Raw genomic sequence first — 19,826 nt, forward strand, 5'->3', positions numbered from 1 at the left:
GTTGATTAGTTTGTCTGGTGAGCTCAGTTAAAGGAAATCTACTTGAGAAGGATGTTCCACATTATTAAGCAGGCCACAGGTTTCAAGCAATATGGGAAAGAGAAAGGATCTCTCTGCTGACAAAAATCATCAGATAGTGTAGTGCCGTATAACAAGGTATGAAAACATTAGATATTTAACAAAAACCTGAAGCGTGAGGAGATTCAGAACAAGATGGGTTTGTTCAGATAAAGGCATAATGAGGAAGGTTTCTGTTAGACACATTCAACAGATTAAGATAGCAGCTGTTAAAATGCCTTTACAAAGCAGCAAACAGTCATTTGAAGCTGCTGGTGCCTCCGGAACCTCAAGGTGGAGGATCCTCCAGAGGCTTGTGGTGCATGAACCTACTATTGGGCCGCCACTAATCAGAGCTCACAAGCAGAAACGGTGGCAGTGGGCCCAGCCGTACATGAAGATTAATTTTCAAACAGACTTGTTCACTGATGACTGCTGTGCAATCCTTGGATGGTCCAGATGAGCGCAGTAGTGGATTGGTGGTGGACGGCCACCATGTCCCAACATGGCTGTGACATCATCAAGGAGGTGGTGGAGTCATGCTTTGGGCCGAAATAAATGGGGAGAGAGAGAGAGAGAGAGCTGGTCGGCCTCTTAAGAGTCCATGAAGGTGTGAAAATGACCACAGCAAAGTATATGGACTTTCTGACTGATCACTTTCTTTCATGGTTCAAAAAGAAGAGCCGAACCTTCAGTAGCACTATGACAACGAATGCTACAAGGAATACCACTGTGTCATTGGCCGCTATGGGCATAAAAGGGGAGAAACTCATGGTGAGGTCACAATCCTCCTCTGACCTCTGACCTCAACCCTATTGAAAACCTTTGGAGTTTCCTCAAGCAGAAGATCTGAGGGTGGAGTTCATATCAAAAGAGCTCTGGGAAGATATTCTGACATCCTGCAAAGAAATTCAAGCAGAAACTTTCCACAAATTCACAAGTTCAATGGATGCAAGAATTGTGCTGGTGATACCAAAAAAGGGGTTCTATGTTAACATGCGACTTGGTCTGTTGAGATGTTTTTGATTGAAATAGCTTTTGATTTTAGTACATGTGACCACTTATGCTGCACATTCAAAGAATAACCGTTTGCAATTCTTTAAAATTCATAAAATGTTTAGAAAATCTGCTGTGCATAATAATTTGAAACAGAGCATTTTGAGTTTTTTATTTTTGAAAAAAAATTAAAAAATGCTGTTCTCCTGAGGAGCTTTGTTCAGTAAAATTTGATTAATACTGTAATAGTTCATGACTTGAAAATTATACTGACCATCATTTGCATTGACCATTTAAGAAAATCTGAGAAAATATCACTTGCATAATAATTTGGAACACAGTATAGTGGTCTGATCAGAAGAGACCAAAATTTATTTTTGTTATCTTACATGCAAAATGGTTATGTTGCATAAATACATCACTACACATCACCCTGTACACAGAGATGTGGCAGCATCATGCTGAGAGGATTAAGAAAAACTACAATAGGGTGACTTGTTTAAGCATGTCAATGTGTTAGGATGGTCCAGTCAAAGTCCAGACCAAAATACAAAAGAAAATTGATGCTTGCAGATGCTATTTAGCAAAACTGCTAGAGATGGATCCAAAACAAACTGAAGCTGAAATAATGGAAAGGTAGTTTTTATTAAGTTTTGCCTCAGGGCAACTGAATACAAATGTATGCTAAACATTTCAAATTATTTGCACATTTATGCATTAATTTGTATCCATTTACCTAAAAACCAAAAATATATACCAAAACATCGTGGTTGTAGGATAAAATAAAATGTGGAAAAGGTCAACGGGTCGTACATATGTTCCAAGGCCGTGTAAATCCTGGTTTGGGTCAGCACTAGAAAGCTATTTCTGGATGACTTTCAAGATGTGCAGCTCGAATGAAATCTGACTCCAGACGGGCAGCGCTGAAGTCAGCAGGTCGAGGAGCACTTACATCCTGTAGGGGTGTACTTCAGAGCCCGAAGAAGATTATTCAAGTCCCACCAGTGTTAAGTAAAAAAAAAAGTAAAATCAGCTTTAAAGATGACTGTAGCATGTCTAATTCTTACTTTAAAACCCAAAAAGGATTATTAAAAAGATACACAGAGATTTGAAAATAAAGAGGAAATGTAAAACATTTTAATATGTTGAGTTTGAATTTCGTCACAGTGAAACAAACAGCACAGGTCATCTTCAACAGTAATGTTTTTGGCAAAATGAAATGAATATCCAGAGACATTGTACCATTTACAAAGCCTAATGTTGCCCGGGAGACCGTTCCACCGAGGCCAGCATTTGGATTGTCGAGGATACGAGAAATATCTCAGTGCTGAGATGATACTGATAAAACAAAATGACAACAAAGCCCCACCGAAGCACTCCAGGCAAGAGTATTCAATAACAGAGAGCTTGGTCTAAATACAGACTGAGAAGCGTTAGGAATAAGAAATAATTCCATGCAAACAGGCACAAGGCGTGAATTACAATGTTATGACAGTAAAAGACAATACTTGTGTTCAGGTTTAAATATGATAAAGACTTCTTTTTTTTTTCCTACTGTTGTAACATTATCCTATTTAAAAATCACTTGATTTGACAGTCATGCAAAAGAAATGAACGGAACGGGAAGGTCGGCAGGAAAAGAAAACCACCTGCACACCGACATGCAAGGGTCTGAATAATTGCCCTTCAAACATAGACAAATTAAAAATAACATAGCAGCCACAGGCGGAGAGGAGAAAGTAAAGTCACTCTGGATCACAATAGTTCACATGATACTAGAACATTACGAAATGTACAGTATTTTCAGGGAAGAGCTCCTGCAAAGTGCTTTAACTGTGTGCTTCTTTACAAAATGAACCTAAATGAATGCCAACAAGCTAAAGCTGTCTGGCATGGAAATTCTGCCCACATTCAAGTATTAGTAAAAAAAAAAAAAGAAAAAAAGAGAGAGAACAATGCAAACGTTTAGGAAGTAAACCAATAATCAGTGAAGAATGCAAGTATTAAAAAAAAAAAACCCATACAGGCTTCAAATAAAATCTTTAAAATGTTTTTTTAACATTATGATGTTTTGAACCAACTTACTGGCATTCGGCCAGATGAATGCCAGCCTTCAATGATATTGTGTTGTAACTTAAAATCTACAATGGACACGCAGTCACAGCTACAGTCGCTTTTATCCTCTCACACAGACTGTCTCGCTCTCAGTCACACACAAAGAAACCTGTGATTAGTTTGTGTAGGAGTTTCTTGAGCACACAATGCGACGCGCATCTCTGTAGTTTGAGCCGCTACACTTTTCATCACAACACAGCAATCACCTGTTCATCCACTTCCTATTATCTGATGTCTGCTCTCCCTGTCTCCAGAAAGTGTAGGCGGCGGTGGTGGGATGGTGAAGTTTCAGGATCTTCTGCAGGAGCTCGGATGTCTCGCGGCCTCCCCGGCTCAGCTTACTACTGGCTGTCGATGCCATTTAAGGGTTTGGGTTTCCCTCTTCGTCTGATCGTGGGGCTCTCACCGTTTGAGTCCATGTCATCTAAAATATGGAGTTCAAACATTTAAAATAAATTTAGGTAAAAAGCGCATATTTACAGTTCCTGCAATTTATTTATTTATTTATTTTTTTTTACAGTTTTTGTAACATTCAGAACATTTGACTGCAAAAAATAAAATAAAACTTATCAGTTTTTAAGTCATTCAGTAAGTGGGCCTCATCTATGCTCAATAGTTTGACTTTTGATTTTCGTTCCCCTGTTGCTCTGGCATCTGGAGTAAAGCGCCATCTCAAAATCTGACTCCTGGACTTGTCAAATACCAGCTAAAGTACGCTAAATTACTTGCATAATTTTTAAGGCTTAGTCTGTGAACACTTCTACCATTATCCTGTTTGTGTACAAGAAATATAATTGCAGTTTTTATGCTTTGTTTGGCCTTTAAACCAAACTTAGCCATGGTTCTGCTCAAACGAAATTATTAGATTAAAAAAATAATCCAAGTGGAGGATAGTCTGTAAAATACAATTTTTACCCAAACACAATTTTACATTCTTATCCAGACCTAGAAATTGGTAAAGGCTGATTTCATAACTTTTCAAGACTGTAAACAAGCCCTTTTTGTTCAGACACTAGGGTGAAGTGCTTTACAAAAAAAACAAAAAATAAAACAAACAACCTAAAAGTTGTCACTGACAGACAACAGTAGAGACTCCGTACCTTTAAAATCCCCAGACATGTGGTCAGGAGACTCTGCGTAATTACTGTCTTCACACTCTGAAAGGCTCTGCAAGAGGAGAGGAGAGTAAAGACACATGACACACGTTCCTGTAACAGAGCACACATCATATGCAACAGCATGCAACTGATCCTGCACAATGTTTCCAATAGACCAAGTAGACTTGACAAGACAAAACCTTAAAAGCTGTGTACTAACAATAAGAGCTCAGTTACTGCCCTAAAGAAAGTCTAACTACTGCCATATATGAAGGATGGCAAAGTTCATGTAACAGAAGAGCACAACAGCTAATTGTTTTCAGCAAAGACAAGTATTTAGTTTTCAGAACAAGAGATTTTAAAAGAAAGTGAAATGGAAACGTGACTGCTCTGTAGCAAAAGCAATAGTAAATAAATGAAGACATATTTTTCTTCACCGACCAAAAAAGTTTCTCTAGAAAATGAGACAACTAGAACCTCGGTTTCAAATAAAGGAGAAAACCCGGGTTTTGGCGACTGTCACTGTTAGGTTCTTGGTAAGGGTGATGTTTCTTAAGTGCTTCAGATAAAATCCTCATTTAATTCTTCACATAATGAACACACGTTCAAATTAAGACTTTGCCATCCCAACCTTTGGCCTAAAGATTAATTTCTCTGTATTTTTTACTTTACATTATTCTCACTTTCAGACATGGACACAACTAGCTTACAAGCTATAGAGTTTTTTTTTTGTAAATCATGTTGAGATTGGCATGAGATCACTTAAATTACATGAATTATTTTCCAAATTAATTTGAACATGAAGGAACCGACTAATATAATCTTTCAAAGAGTTATGTAAAAAAAAATAAAATAAAATCCCTTCACTGAGATGGTTCACTAAAAATGATTATAAGTGAACATTAAAGATGGTCTCCGGTGTGTTAACAAAAGCTATAAGTTAAATTCGGTGCTTTTGAATGGTTTGCTAACAAAAGCTGTAAATTCAATTCAATTCAGTTTATTTAAATAGCGCCAATTCACAACAAATGTCGTCTCAATGCACTAAAACAAAAATAATTTGGAGCTCATTTCAGATATAACAAAAATGTATCTTAACAGAAAGCCAACCCTGGGTGACACCTGAAATTCAGGGTGTGTCTCTATGCTTCTAAGTACTGGATAAAACATACACACATTCCTGAAAGCTGAAACAATAAACACACCTTTCCCCTTGGACCATATGTTTCTGCATACCACACCATCCCATACAGACACAGGAATGTAATGAAGGCCTGAAAGCAGAAACAAAGCACAAGCTGTCAAATAATTCAGCAACAGGCATTCATCTATAACAATAAGTTATTTGATTGGTGGTTAAAGTACATATTTTTCAGCAGCGGTTGTGTGACGTTGCACACAAATCCTGGTCTTACCAAACACAGCAGCCAGAGGACCACATAGAGGATCTGTGTTTTTGAGAACAAGTCCTGTCCAAATTTAATACACGCCAAGGCCTCTAGAAAGGCTATCGCCCTGCAAACAACAAGAGGGGAAAACGATCAAGGACTGAAACCTGGGGGATATTTCTAGTTTGAACGAGGAGACACCAGGCCTCGGTCAAACATGTTCGGTGGATATAAAAAGGTTTACAGATCCCCAGTTATAAAAAAGTGTTAGATCTATTTCAAAATTTTATTTGATATATATCCTTCAATTAAAATAAAAGAACAATTTTACCAGAAATTTTTTTAATTTTTTTTCCAAATCTAACAACAGGAATCTGTGGGTCACTTAAACAAGGTTTAGGACAGAGGTCCTCATAATCTGATACGTTTGAAGGAATAAAAAAAAAAAAAAACTAAACGGAGGATATTTACTGCTGACTTTATGAGTTATCTCCACCTCTGTCTGTCAGTCTGCCACTATAGTCTTGTTTTTATTCGACTAACGTTACATATTTTCCATTAATACTCACCCAAAGACCCAGCACTGTGTCCCCACTCTCTTACACTGTGTATCTGTGAGGTATGCATAATACTGCCTGAAACAAAAAAAACAAAAAACAAACACGATGCAGGGATTAATTTATTCCACTAATACTTCTCAGCCTTTTACTTGCCCCAGAGAAAAAGAAAAGTCGTAACAGCGTACCTCACTGTCGGAGCTGTGATGATACCAACGAACAGGATTCGACACCAGCTGAGAGCGTGGCTCGCGGGAAAGACGAAAATGTGTTTGAGGAAGAATGTGTTCAATTCTGTCAGCTGTGAGGAAAACACAAATAAAGCTGATTTCAGTAACTAAGGCTGTGTGAACACCTAAAGAATGCCTGTTGATGAATACAGAGTAGCTTCTAGACATGGAAAAAGTCTGAGCCATGTGTTGCCTGTGGCTAATAACAAGATCCGAGAAACAACTGAAACCAAATTGCTGGTTTCTAATGACAAAATAAATCTGTCTCCTAATCTACGGTAATCTTGTTTGCTACAGTTGCAGAAGTTTTAGGCGTTTTAAGCATTTCTCTGACTAGGCCTGAAACGGTTAGCCGTTTCTCAGTCTAAACAGAGAAAGAAAATCACAAAGATTTACCGCTATACTGTCCCTACATTTGGAAATCTTTTACACGAAAGTCCAGAGAAAGTGTCTGGGACGAGTTGTCACCAGGTGCATAGAAGATAGTGTATTACTGTCCCTCCCCCACGTGTTGCTGCACACCTCTGGACAGTTTTGTGAAACAGAGTGAACTATTGAACTAAAAATGGTTTTACTAAATCAATTAGATCAAGTTATACGTTTGACATAGTTGTATAAAATCAATCTACTCTGAAATATTTTATTGAGGTGACAATAAAAAGTGCACCAATGACTTAGTTAAAACTTATTTTTTCTTACCATGTTTATTGAATAAATATCCTTAAAATATAACATTCCTACGAGTGGCGACAATATTTGTGGAGTGTTTTTTTTTTTCCTGAACTGTAAAAAGAATGAATAAAATGCACCCAGTCTTATTTTAATAATGCTAAACTTGCCATTTCAGAAAATATTTGGAAAAGGAGGAAATAAGTTTCAAGCAGCTACAAAGTAGACAGTTTTTTTTTTTTTTTTTCCACCTAATAGAAATATGATCTTGAAACATGCTGACATGAGAGCAGAACAAGCATGGGTGTGGAAAACGACATTCAATAGGGGCTTTGTTCAAAATGTGGGAAATGTTTGTGAAGAAACTGTGTCTACAAGGGCTGGGATCTTAAAACAGCTTCACAGATAAGGAGCTCCAACGCTCTGAGACAGGTTGTATTTTACCCTCGGCGTTTTTGCAGGGGAACCAGAAAACAAACCTGTTGGCAACAACAAAGCAAACAGCTAATCCAGAAGAGGAAGTGAGAGAAGCCAGTCCACACTCTGAACGGCTGAATCAGAATTAATCTCTTAAAGTAGCTCTCAAAAACAGCATTCATCAGCATGTAAAGCTTCAACTGGGTGTGTTACGAAAAGAAAGGCAGTTTTTTTTGCCAACAAAATAAAATGGTTAACATCACATTTAACAGCAAGAGGCTAGAACATTTACTCATTTTCTCCATCCATTGTTTTCTCATTACCGCAAACAGTCTCAGCCTTAAAAGGATTAGCAGTCAATGCATCGACGACAAGACACCTGTGTACTTAACGGATCCGCGAGGATTAAGATTTTACCAACAGACAAAGGAATCAGCTCAGCGGGGACTTAGCGCGCTGGATGATATCCGAATCGCCAGCGCTTCGGTCGCTGTCGAGACGCCAGAGCAGGATTTGCCCGGTGACCCACCTGCCAGATGATCATGAACAGGTAGACGCCGGTGACCCGCTGCAGGGAGGACTTTGGATCAAGCCAGCGCACGTAGGTCCAGCTCGCAGGCGTGAACTGCAGCACAGCTCGCTTGATCTTCCCTGTGGTGGTGTGGATGTCCCTGATTGAGTGGGATAGAAGTGGGATTACACAGACTTACTGACAGATTTATAAAGAAACCCTATTATTCTAATGCCTTCAGCAAAGAGCAAACAGAACCAACGTCACAATGCAAAGCATTCGACTTTGCTTTTTTGATTCATTTCTGGAATTATCTTTTAAAATAATTTCAGAATCCCATCTGTAATACTTTTATACAAGGGATTAAATTATACACAAATGTTCTGAAGTTGCAAAAGAAACTAAATAAACAACATTAACAATAAACACTACGGTATATACTTTGACAGTGAAATTTGTTTCATTATCAAAAAAAACAAACATTTTTTGAGTTTTATTTTATTTATTTTTTTACGCCTTACACATTTGGATTTAAATCGAGTTAACTTATTCACAAACTCAAAAATTTTATTTATTTATTTATTTTTTAATCAGTAAACGCAGCATATACTTCCAGGTGAGAGCATCAACAATCTTTAGCAAAGGAAGTTGTTATCGGGTGGAAAAAAGTAAGCTAGTTAGTCATTTTTGAGGTTTTTAAAAACAGAGTGAGAGGAACATCAATTGTGGCTTCCTGCAGTTCTAGCAGCCTGCAAGAGAGAGCAGGACTTTCAGCTGATAACAGAAAGGCTGAGCGACGATCCGTTTTATCTTTTTGACGTTTCAACTTCTGTTTTGTTATGAATCGTTTGGAAATCTCAGTTTCATTTCAGTAATGCTTCTCTAAATAAGAGCTAATATACTGCACTTAAGATAGCTTAAAATGTTAACTTGTTATTTATTTTGCCTCTTTTGTTTAAATATTACAAAAAAAATCTGTCATCTCCTCTGAATACAACAGAGGAGATGTATTTCCTCGATGTTCAAGCTCCTGTTATAGTTTTACAGAGAAATTGGAACGAACAAGAATCTGTACCAGGAGGTCACAGCTAAAAGACGAAACGCCGATGTTCATATTCATACTTAATACTGGCCCAGTGGTACGTCCTCATCTCCAAGAAGCGGCAGACGGTCATTCCGAGCCAGATTCCTCCTCCGTTACACAGGAGGATGTCCAGGATCACCTGGTCCCACCAACACTCCGCAAAGTTGGGCAACAAATGCATGAAGAAAAGCTGTTAATTCAGAAAAAAAAAAGACAATTATAATTGGAGACCAGACCACGAGTGTATATTTTGAATTTAATATCTAATGTCAAACTAATCTGACTCTTGCTCCGTTACATAAACACATTACATCACAAGCTTTGGTGATTTAGACAGGCAGGCAGCCAGGAGCCTCACAGCTGTGGAGTGTTTTTTTTTTTTGTTTGGAGTGTTTGTTTACCTCCGTAAGCTCCCAGGTGATACTGATGGTCCAGCAGAGGCCGTAGCTTCGGATGAGGAGGGCCTTCATGCCCCAGCCCCAGAAATGGCTGAACGCAAAGATGTCTAAATGGCTCAGGATTCTCTCCCAGGTGATGACGTGGCAGTTCACTGCATACTCCTGCAGGCGATGACACAGACAGCCACGTTATGGCGATCCCCGCCAACGGTGGGAGCAGAAGGCAAACAGACGAGAATATCTTTTTTTTTTTTTACTGTACGCCGTCGTCACAAACCATAATATCTGCCTCTCTCTTGGCGTAGCGCAAGTTGGGATCCAACCAGTACATGAGCTGCTTCACTTGCTGCCAGTTGAGGAAGATGATGAAAACCAGGAACAGAAAGTAGAGCACACTCAGCCCTTAAAAACAGAAGAACATGACCTTCAGCAAGGAAAGAATCTGTAATAAAAAAAAATTTAATTTTTGCTCTGAAATACTTTCGCTAGACACTCACCAAACACTATCCGCCATATTGCTGGATGCGGCCTGGTGAAGGGGCCTGAAAGCAGATTTATTAAGACAACATGTGAAACGATGGGGAACCGATCTCTGATTGAGCCAAGATTTACTGCTTCTGAGATCACGGTGGAGGTACTTTATGGGTTTCATGCCAGCCTAAGCCTTGTACTAACAATAGACAGCAAGAACGACCCCACTGACAGACGCTGTTCACTAGCGTGTTCAAATGTTGTGCTCTTTCCTCCTACACACAGGCAATTTTTGTACTACCTTTATTGTAAAAAAGGAGTTTTGAAACTAGATTAAGGTGATTGTAATAGCTAGCTTATTACAATCACCTGCATAATATTTAGCATAATATTTCAACCAAAAATTGCTTTGAGATGTCATGGACTACACAAGGTCTGTGAAGGTCTGCTTTGGTGTCTAAGAAAAAGATATAAGATGAAAACCTTTTGACTCTGCTTTTATCATTAATCTATCCACGCATTGCTATACCAGCTTATCCGTATCCTTATCCTTATTATGAGAAAAAAAAAAAAAAAGAATCTAAATCTTCAGTCAGATTTATACTGACCACTTTTTGAAGAAAAACGTACCACACCATATTTTAAAGTAAGCAAAGTAAAGGTACCGAATCCTGTTTGTGTGTAAAGTTACGCTCCAATAAAAGTAATGCCAGCCGCATTAATCCCTCACTAAGATACTCAAGTCAGTTAAAAAATGTCAATAATTGTATCTGGTTTGAAATTCAATTGAAATCTTGTTAAACTTTTTCACACATGGGCCTCTGGTCATCATAAATAATTATGAGAGAAGCCATTTAAAAATTCTTTGTAGGTACAATAAATTAGTCAATGATTTAACGGTCTGACACAAAAAGGAAAATTAGAGTTTATTTACTCTCCAATGTTATGTTGGACTCCATTGTTATTTATTTTCAAAGGATTCTGCAGAAAAAATGTTGTGGTAGGTTAAACCTCTGTTCAATAAACTAATTTTTTTTCCTGCACAAAATTAATTTATTTAACTGTAATCATTTTATTGTGAACCCGGCCAAATTTTCAACACAGTCAGAAAACACACAAGGGATATTTTAGGAATTTGCAGTTCGTAAAGAAATCAGGGTTGCTTTAAAACAGATTAAATCAGATCGGTGCATCTCTTAGACAAAGATTTCAATCTTTATGCTTGCAGGTTTCTTGTTTGCTTGCAGATGCATGAACTTACGTGACAAACTTCTCTCTCTCTCTCGCTCTGCCTAATTTACAGCATTAATGTCTTCAACCATCCTCACTCACATTACTGCATAAAATAACATCCACAATTCCTGCGAACTATGTCGTGCACTCACCATTGGGAAATGCCAAAACACTGATGACCAGGAAGAAGGAGATGACCAGGATGAGCCCCACCCAGACGTTATTGTCAGGATTTCCATCATCTCTGCAGACAAGATGAAAAACAATCACTAATTAATAAAACTGAACTGTGACACACAGCCCTGCCCATTGCGCAACCATAGTTTATATTGCCTTTACTGCGAATATGTAACTTAGGCTCATAGATAACAAAACATAAACTAATATGGCACATTTAGCTAAAAATGCAATGTTATCACTTGTTTCTGCAACGCTGCAGCGAAAGAAAAACAACATAACCTACACAACGCCTACTCTGTACCCCATGTTTGATTTCTTTAAAGATTAAAAAATGATCCTCCATGATGCTAACGATGAGAAAAGCTCAGAGCACCAAAGCTCGCTAGCCGAGCTTCCTGTGTCGGAGCATCACTTACGCTAGGCTAGGCTAAGCTAGCGTTAGCGGCGGACTCCTCTCACCTTGCGAACGCGAAATACATCAAACTGAGCACCGTGCATGTCAGCAGCGTTATGGTGTGCGGTTTATAGAAAAACTCGATGGTAATATCCTCGACCTGCTGCTCGTTAATCATTCGGAAATGCATCCTGTAGTTGACATCATCTTTGCTCAACGTATGGGATCCGCTATACACGGAAGCCATGGCAGGTAGGAGGCGGCCAGCGCAGCAGGAGCAGCAGCGGCGGCTCGTCACAGCAGCTGGGGCGACATGAGAAAGTGATCCGCACCAGATCAGACGAGCAGGCAACGGAAAAAAAATAATTATATAAAGTTACATAACTAACTGGCGGCGTGCAAGCAGATCGCGATGAGCTCAGAGAGGAGACACAGGTCCAGGGAAAGAGTTCCGTTTAGGTTATGATGGGTTGAGGAGCTTCACAAACACAAAGCGGAAGAGTTTTGTTCGACCTTATCATTTATGTGCTAACGAGTTGCTATGAGCGGGGATGGGAATTAGGGTTCCCGACAATGATCTGGTTCTTCTGACTCGTATCAACAATCAGTTCTTTCGGTATCCTGATGACTCTTCACTTCAAATTATTGCATACATCTGGACAAATGATCAAAAATGTAATTAAGTCCCTTAATTAGTTCAAATAGTTAAACTCATGAAGATTCTTTGTATGCTCATTTTGATGATCATTATATGAGTCCAATGAAAAAAAGAGATTTTAAATAGAGAATATTTATGAAAATACTAGCTTTCAGATGATTGTGAGGCAAAGCCCATTCAATAGTGTGATTCTTAGTAGCAGTCAGTATAAGCAGTCATGATTTTTTTAGATCATTGTTTAAAGTGAAATGTGCCAGTCAGCGAGTCCTTCAGATATTTTGTGCTTTGTCAGTAGAGACATCTGTTTGGCACTCTTGAACCAGACATGTTTGAAGAATGTTACATGGACTAAGGAGAAAAAGGACTGGACTGTTGCTCAGTGATACAATCTACTCTTTTTCAGAAAAAAAAACAACAACTTTCCTTTTCATTTAGATATCAAGTACCCAAAAATGGAGATAGATATCCATATACTTTGCTAAAACGTCCTGACCCTAATTGTTCAAGTGAGTCAGTACTGTAAGGTGGCTCAGTCATAACTGGCACATCATGTGAGTTTTCAGCTGAAGGACTTTAAACCATGACAATTTAAAAATCTATTTGAGTCACCACTTCAGTTTCTTCAGGTGTAAACATTAAACACAATAAGGAAATGGAACACAAATAAAGCAATTTATGAAATGGAGAAGAGAATAGATGTCTAAAACCAGCCAAACAAAATTGTCTAGTTTTTTGTTGTTGTTCACTCAGAAATTCTCACCAATGAAGATTCTTAGACAACTCAGTGAGATATAAAAGCTTTGAAAGTTTTAATAAAACGATTTTCCTGGAATACAAAACAGCGACTTCCAGGGAATGTGGAAAAAACAGCATGATTTGCTTTGTGTTTGTCTCCCTCTTGTGGCCACTCATAACTGTACACCTGGCTTCCGATGAGTTCCCCCTGATGTGAACCCTGGAGAATTTAATATTTCAATATTAAATTTGTGTCTAAAATGTAAAAGTGGTCACCGTAGTTTTGTAAATCTTCTCCCAAAACTTCCATCTGTACAAATGAACATTATGCACCAGGGTTTATTGTTGTTGTTTTTTTTTATAACAAAACATTAAGTGTTCACTATGCACTTTCCATCTGTGTTATTATCTCATAAAAAGCAGGATGTTGTTAGTGTGTTGATCATAAATAAATAAGTACATAAATTAAAGCAAACATAGAGTTAGAAGCCTTGTAGTCTCAGCGTTCACCATCTAATGGTCTTTAATTATTTAGCTGAATGATATTCAAAATATTATTAAAATAAATATATATATTACATGTTAATATATTTGATAATATATTGCATTTACACAGTTTACTTATGTTCGAGAAATTAACAAGATGAGTCTGGAACACAATACGGTCAAACAGTTATTTTAGGTTTAAGAAGGTTTTAATAGTTACAGAGGTTTTTTTGTGTGTTTTTTTACATTTTATCTTGCAAAAGACTTCTATCCCTTCTTACCTTTCAAAACATAAAATATCCCACATCCAAAATGAAGCTTCTCTATACATATTGTGCACTTTGAAGAAGCTAAAACTTCTTTTTTTTTTTTTTTTTGGAAAGGTTGAGCAAAACTTTAGGCAACCCTAAAATTGTTTCTGCTGCAGCACATGAACAAAAGCTTTGATAACACATTACTAGAATCAGCGGCCTATGTTTACCAAATGAAAAGGCAGTATGCAGAAACTACATGTTATAATGTGCTGCAAATTGGAATCATTGTGTGCTTTCAAACAAACTTTCCTATTATTTTTTTCTTTGAAGCAAAAGAAGAAACGACAAAAAAAAAAAAAAAAAAAAAAAAGATTTGCCAAAATCCTGTTACAGTTTAAACACTAGCGTACACAGGGGTTGATTATTCCTGGTTCTGCTCTGCGTTCATCATTCTGTCCTCCTGCTTCAAAATGATCTTGGGCTGCAGAGAAACACAAAGCACATTAATGACTAAGCGTGTTCTGTCATATGTTTAGTAGACGTTTATAAGAAAATAACACACATACCAAGGTGTTGAAATTTGGAGGCCTTAGTCTTCAAAGTGAACATCACAGATTCGAGTGACATTTGCCGCATGTCTTCCTCCTCTCTCACTACCCACTTTCCTGTATAATTACTCTCAAATAAAGGACACTAGAGTTAATAAAGCCCTACAAAAAATATAAAAAATAAATAAATAAAAACATTTGAAGGTGGCTTAACTTGAGAATGAAAATTCGCCTGCTGCCTTGAAAATGCAATTAAAGTCAACAAGATTGTTTTGGGTTTAACTCAGAAATTAAAGAGACAAGTTGTCTAAACACTGTTTGTTTGTTTTTTTAGTTCCGATAGCTCATTAATCTTGAAATGTGACTTTTAACTTAATACTAGAATTTAAACCAAGTATTTATTTTACAATAAACAAAAAAAACAAAAAAAAACTGCCCTCACCTTGTTAAAGGAGAGCACATTCCTGTGTTTTTTTTACTCACATCACAAGTTAAAATAACTATTTATTTTACATTAGAATCATTTAAATTATTGCTTCAACATCAGTAAGCACAAATTTGGATCTGGCAATTAATTTTATGCAACATCAGAATGAATTCTGTTCAAATACATTTAGCGTGACATGACTTTATCCTCAAGCTTTGCAAAAAGATGGTTACATTAAAATGAACATTTGCCTTAGTAACACACAAGAGTCAGATCAATGTAACACACTTCCTTCTCACAAAGCACACTGGAAACATTCCTGCCTTTTTCTTCTTTTAATGTTTTAAGTGCTAAACTAAAAACTCTTGTTTATTCAACTCCTGGAGGTTTGACAAAAATGAATAAAAAGCTAAGACGACTTACTGGTGTAAGTTTATCTTTCACTAACACACATTTAGGCAAAAAAAATAAAAAATCTAAAACCTCCAAGATTCATTTGACTTAACAATTAGAAGATAGTAGACACAACTAAATGTAAATCAAATGTTTTCATTAAAGCCAGCTTTACCGTTCCGTTCTTCCTTTGCTTGATTTAGACTTGAAATTTGCAGCTTTCTCACATTTACCCGATGAGGAAATGACATTAAAAACCAACTATCTTCTCTTGCTAACCCTAAGCTGACTTTAACCAGAAAAAAAAAAAAAAAACACAGAGAGAGAGAGAGAGAGCTGCTTTTGACCAAATTAAGTAGTTTTGCAGAGAAGAAGTTTGAGGAAGTTAATGTGGATGAAGACCTCATGTGTGTTTTACAAAAATTAAAACGGTGCGATGATGAGAATCTTGCTCAGCCAAATAGAGATCAAAGGAAACACGGTCAGATAAAATATCTTAAAATATATCTCTTCACTAGAAAATAGACAGATTTCCTGAATAATTTTACAGAACAGGCAGGAGAAATTTATGGTTTTTAATATTTAATATTTTTATATTTACTTAAATATGAATACATTTATATTTATTTATAAATTTCTTTGCTTGTTAAATTAGAAATCTACTATCGGAGCATAATTTTCTAATCAAATATCATTCTCTTCTGGTAAAAAAGTGTTTTACTTTTGTTGTTAGCGTTACACTTTTTGTTGTGCCAAAAATTAGTTTAATTAGGATGCTTTTTAAACAAAAATTTATTGCAAATAAATTTTACAAATTTACAAATGGAATACAGTGACATTCTTTTGTTGGATTGTTTTGTTTTGCTCTGCTGCAGCATAATCTTTGTTGTAAAGTAAAAAAAAAAAAAAAAAACCTTAAATTTTATATACCCTTCATAGTTATCCCACACATTGTTCTACTTAAAACATTTTGCAAGAATCATGAATGTCTGGACACGCCTTTCTTTGAACTTAGATTGGAAAAGTTGACCTCTGCAAACTGTTGGTGCCTCTCTGTTAATGACCGGACGACTCATACTGGTCACTGGAATAACTTAAGACTGATAAAAGTAATAATAAAATAAAAATTCACTAAAAGCCAAAAACTAAAAATCAAGTAGGTGCTTCTGAATTGTGGTTCAACAAAATTTAGCTATCTTTTCAGCCAGGCCAGGACAAAAACGATTTTACCTGCAACTTCATATTATCACAGTTCTAACAGCTTGACTTGCTTTGGATTTGTCTCCCTCTTGTGGTCACTTTTGACTGTCCAGGGGGACCCCTTGATAAGGACACGGAAGAACCCAAGGTAGCAAGTTCCTAAATATGTATAAATGTGTCTAAAATGGTAGAGTGATTACCATGGATTTACAACTACCATCCCTCAAAAGCTGGAACAAAGGCTCCTGAATCTGGGTTTTGCTTTTCTCCTTCATGAACTTCCTCCGAAAATCTTTTCTCTCTCTCAGACTCTGAAACCTTCTCATTTTACCTCTTACACTAACATATTTTTCTCTATTTTCATCTAGTTTTTCACCTGTTGCTCTTTCAGCAGTCTTCTTCAAAGGCGATCCTCCTGGTTCCTCTAAAATATTTACTCTTTCAATTCTTGACTTCTCTTCTTCCTGGTCTTACATCCATTTTGTGCCACCAAACAAGGCTTGACTCCACTTTTAAATCCTCTTCGCGGTCATCTGCAGTTTGCAAGTGTCACATTTTCTTTTTAAATTGCTATTTCATAAGAAATCTATGACAAAATGAAATTGTGTGAATTTAGCTCATTCGCACAAGCACGTTTTGTCATTGTAGCCTATTTATTTCCACAGTCTGACAATAAGTGTGCAGAATAGTTTAAATGTGTGACCACATTAATGTGACATTGCTCTTGTAGAGACATCGGAAAAACAGCCCTAATTATTTTTTTTTCTGTAGTTCATCAGTTCTTTTATTGTGTTTATTGTAAGCAAAATTAGGGGACTCTGCTAAAGCTCCTAAAAATCATACTGTCTAAAAGCCAATAAGGGACGTATTAAACCGCGACGGTCCTTCAGCTTCGACAGACATTTGCAAACTGAGTTGGACTTTGTGTATTAAAACATTACCTGCTGGGCTGCAGACAGAGCGCCTCATTAATTTCAATGTGACACAGCAGCGTGTGCGGGAGACAGCACGGGACGTAACGTTATATTTAGTATAAAACTTAATAAAGCTAAATTAATTTGAAGGCTATAAGAAGCTTCTGGGGAAAAAAGAGTTTAGTTTTTAATGTATGGTTAAAAACTTTAGCGGGGCAATTGCCTTCTTTTCACCCTTTTCAGATTTGCCCCTGTATAAACAAATACAATATCTTTTTTCAGTTGATCAAATGACAGTAATTTATTCTAATTATCAATAAAATTTAACAAATGCCTATTGGTAGTATGCATCTTATACATCAAACATTTTTATGTCTTTTTTTCTTTTTCTTTTTGTGTTCAGTGAGAAGACAAACCATTAACAAACCACCCACATTCAGAGATAAGTTGATAAAAGTGACAAGATGATTTACAAACATGATATGAACAAGCAAAACGCTCAAGGTTGTAGAATTTTTTTAATAGTTACAGAGTTCAGTATTCATTTATTTATTTTACCACAGGTAAGTGAAAATTATTTATTTTGAATGTGACAGAAGTATAAAATCACACACAGGAGCAAGGAATGCAAAAGACATATTTTTACACCACAATAATCTTAACATGCTCAAAAAGTTGCAGGAAGAAGTAAGAAACTTGAACTCCAACCCATAAACTCGTAACGCATTTTCAGATGAACCTATATTTTTTTTTACATTGTATTAAATTTTGACTTGAACTCCTCATTTAACTTGTTCTACAATTTTATTCCATGGATTGAAATACAATAGGAACTTTACAGAAGCAAGCATACTGTGATTATTAGCAGCAATGTATTGGAACACACATTATCTCCATGTTCTTTTAAACAGACTTTCCTGCTATTTGCCTTTGAGCACAAAAAAAAAAAAAAAAAAAGTTAAAGGCAGCAAAATAAAAACGTACACAGGAGTTGATTATTTCTGTGTTCATCATTCAGTTCTCCTGCTTCAGCAATATGATGGGCTGCAGAGCAAAACAAAGCAAATGAATGACTCCACATGTTCTCATATATGCGGCAGAGACACCAATGAAGAAAATAACACACATACCAAGGTGTTGAAATGTTCTCTGCACACAGCTTTACTCAGCCAGTAGATCAAGAAGAGCGCCATCATGCATTCAAACACCAGCAGAGTTAAGATGAGGCCAATAATCCCATTAGCAATTCTCGGACCATGCTAAACAATGTGGACAAACAAATACTTAGCATCCCGAAGAGCAACATTTGATAGAATGAAACACATTGATTTTGTGCTGTACCGGGTGACAACATGGATTAAAAATGTTCATGCAGAGACCAAAAGCCACCAGTGACCAGAAGAAGCTGACGATGTTCAGGGAGAACGATAGCTTGGTCTGGAAAGTGGAATAAAGCTGAGTTAACATTCAGATAACGCAACACAAGATGCATCATAAGCTGTAAGGTTTTACATGAAGTTAAACCACCACACCATTTAGAAACATTATATAAGTAGAATTGAAATGAACACATTGTTCTCATGGAAGCTGTGCCAAAAATAATCACTCTTTGTCTTTTCTTAGAGGAACTCCTTTGAATGTTTTTTCATCATAATTCGTTTGACTTACCACATGCATGTTCGGACATTTCCCTGCAGCAAAGGACACCATGCCAGAGATCAAGAACTAACAAAACAATACATCATGTTAATTGGGTGGAAATATAACCATATCAGATGAACAAAATGGCTAAATGTGTGTACATTTAAAATATTTTTACCACAACACTTGGAATAGTGACATTTAAGGTCCCCACTGATGGCAAAATCCACCCAAGAGCGAAAATAAACACACCAGCAATGGCTTGAGCTGCCTAATGAAAAATAAAATAATACAAATAAATACGTAACGTGAATAAAGAAAAATCTGTGGATTCTTTTGAGAGACAAGCACGTCCCCTATGATTTAATTTACAGCACAAGTCAGTGAAACTCACCCCCAGAGGTTTTGGCTTTCCTCGAACAACCAACACCTTGAAGTTGTCCCTGAACACACAGTGGAAGTTCTCCGGCATCAGCTGACCCTCCTGAATGTCCTTCAGGCTTCCGATTGGGATGGTGATGATCATCGACTCGTTGCAAATAAACGTCTTCCTCATTTTCCTGTAAAGCCATAAAATGTTAATACAGCTCATGTTGCTGACAGTGATCAGGTACTAAAGTCTCCACTGACACCAGCTTCACCTTTCCGTCATTCCTTTGCTCGATTTAGACATGAAATTTGCAGCTTTGTCTCATTTGTCCGAAGAGGAAATGACCTCGAATGTCAATTCTCCTCTCTCGCTGACTCCCCAACCTTCATGCAACACCCCCACC

At 37.0% G+C, this 19,826-nt stretch overlaps 2 protein-coding genes and 1 long non-coding RNA gene across 4 annotated transcripts; all 3 read right to left on the minus strand.

Annotated features, from left to right (window-relative positions):
* Positions 1-2,168: 2,168 nt before the first annotated feature.
* On the minus strand, positions 2,169-12,365 carry ptdss1a (phosphatidylserine synthase 1a). Of its 2 annotated transcripts, XM_044117647.1 has the most exons (14): positions 12,187-12,364; positions 11,863-12,100; positions 11,376-11,467; positions 10,017-10,061; positions 9,797-9,921; positions 9,523-9,681; positions 9,160-9,311; positions 8,056-8,197; positions 6,399-6,511; positions 6,223-6,288; positions 5,681-5,780; positions 5,471-5,539; positions 4,269-4,335; positions 2,169-3,592 (listed from the first exon to the last, which is right to left on the minus strand). In XM_044117647.1, exons 2-14 carry the CDS (start codon positions 12,042-12,044, stop codon positions 3,510-3,512), a joined length of 1,395 nt encoding a protein of 464 aa, XP_043973582.1. In that variant the 5' UTR covers positions 12,045-12,100; positions 12,187-12,364; the 3' UTR covers positions 2,169-3,509. The 2 variants fall into 2 exon arrangements, with proteins under 2 accessions (XP_043973582.1, XP_043973581.1); XM_044117646.1 differs by having other exon boundaries at positions 11,863-12,365.
* A 1,501-nt stretch (positions 12,366-13,866) lies between these two features.
* LOC122831459 lies at positions 13,867-15,560 on the minus strand. The gene is made up of 2 exons (XR_006370698.1): positions 14,497-15,560; positions 13,867-14,411 (listed from the first exon to the last, which is right to left on the minus strand). It is a non-coding gene; the product is annotated as an uncharacterized LOC122831459 (long non-coding RNA).
* Positions 15,561-17,932: 2,372 nt separating this feature from the next.
* Positions 17,933-19,819, minus strand: LOC122831462. Its single transcript, XM_044117652.1, has 7 exons — positions 19,695-19,819; positions 19,448-19,613; positions 19,232-19,324; positions 19,081-19,137; positions 18,754-18,849; positions 18,543-18,671; positions 17,933-18,456 (listed from the first exon to the last, which is right to left on the minus strand). The coding sequence occupies exons 1-7, from the start codon at positions 19,724-19,726 to the stop codon at positions 18,427-18,429; spliced, it is 603 nt and encodes a 200-aa protein (XP_043973587.1). The 5' UTR covers positions 19,727-19,819; the 3' UTR covers positions 17,933-18,426.
* Positions 19,820-19,826: the final 7 nt, after the last annotated feature.

The sequence above is a fragment of the Gambusia affinis genome, linkage group LG05 (assembly GCF_019740435.1).
Source record: "Gambusia affinis linkage group LG05, SWU_Gaff_1.0, whole genome shotgun sequence".
NCBI lineage: Eukaryota > Metazoa > Chordata > Actinopteri > Cyprinodontiformes > Poeciliidae > Gambusia > Gambusia affinis.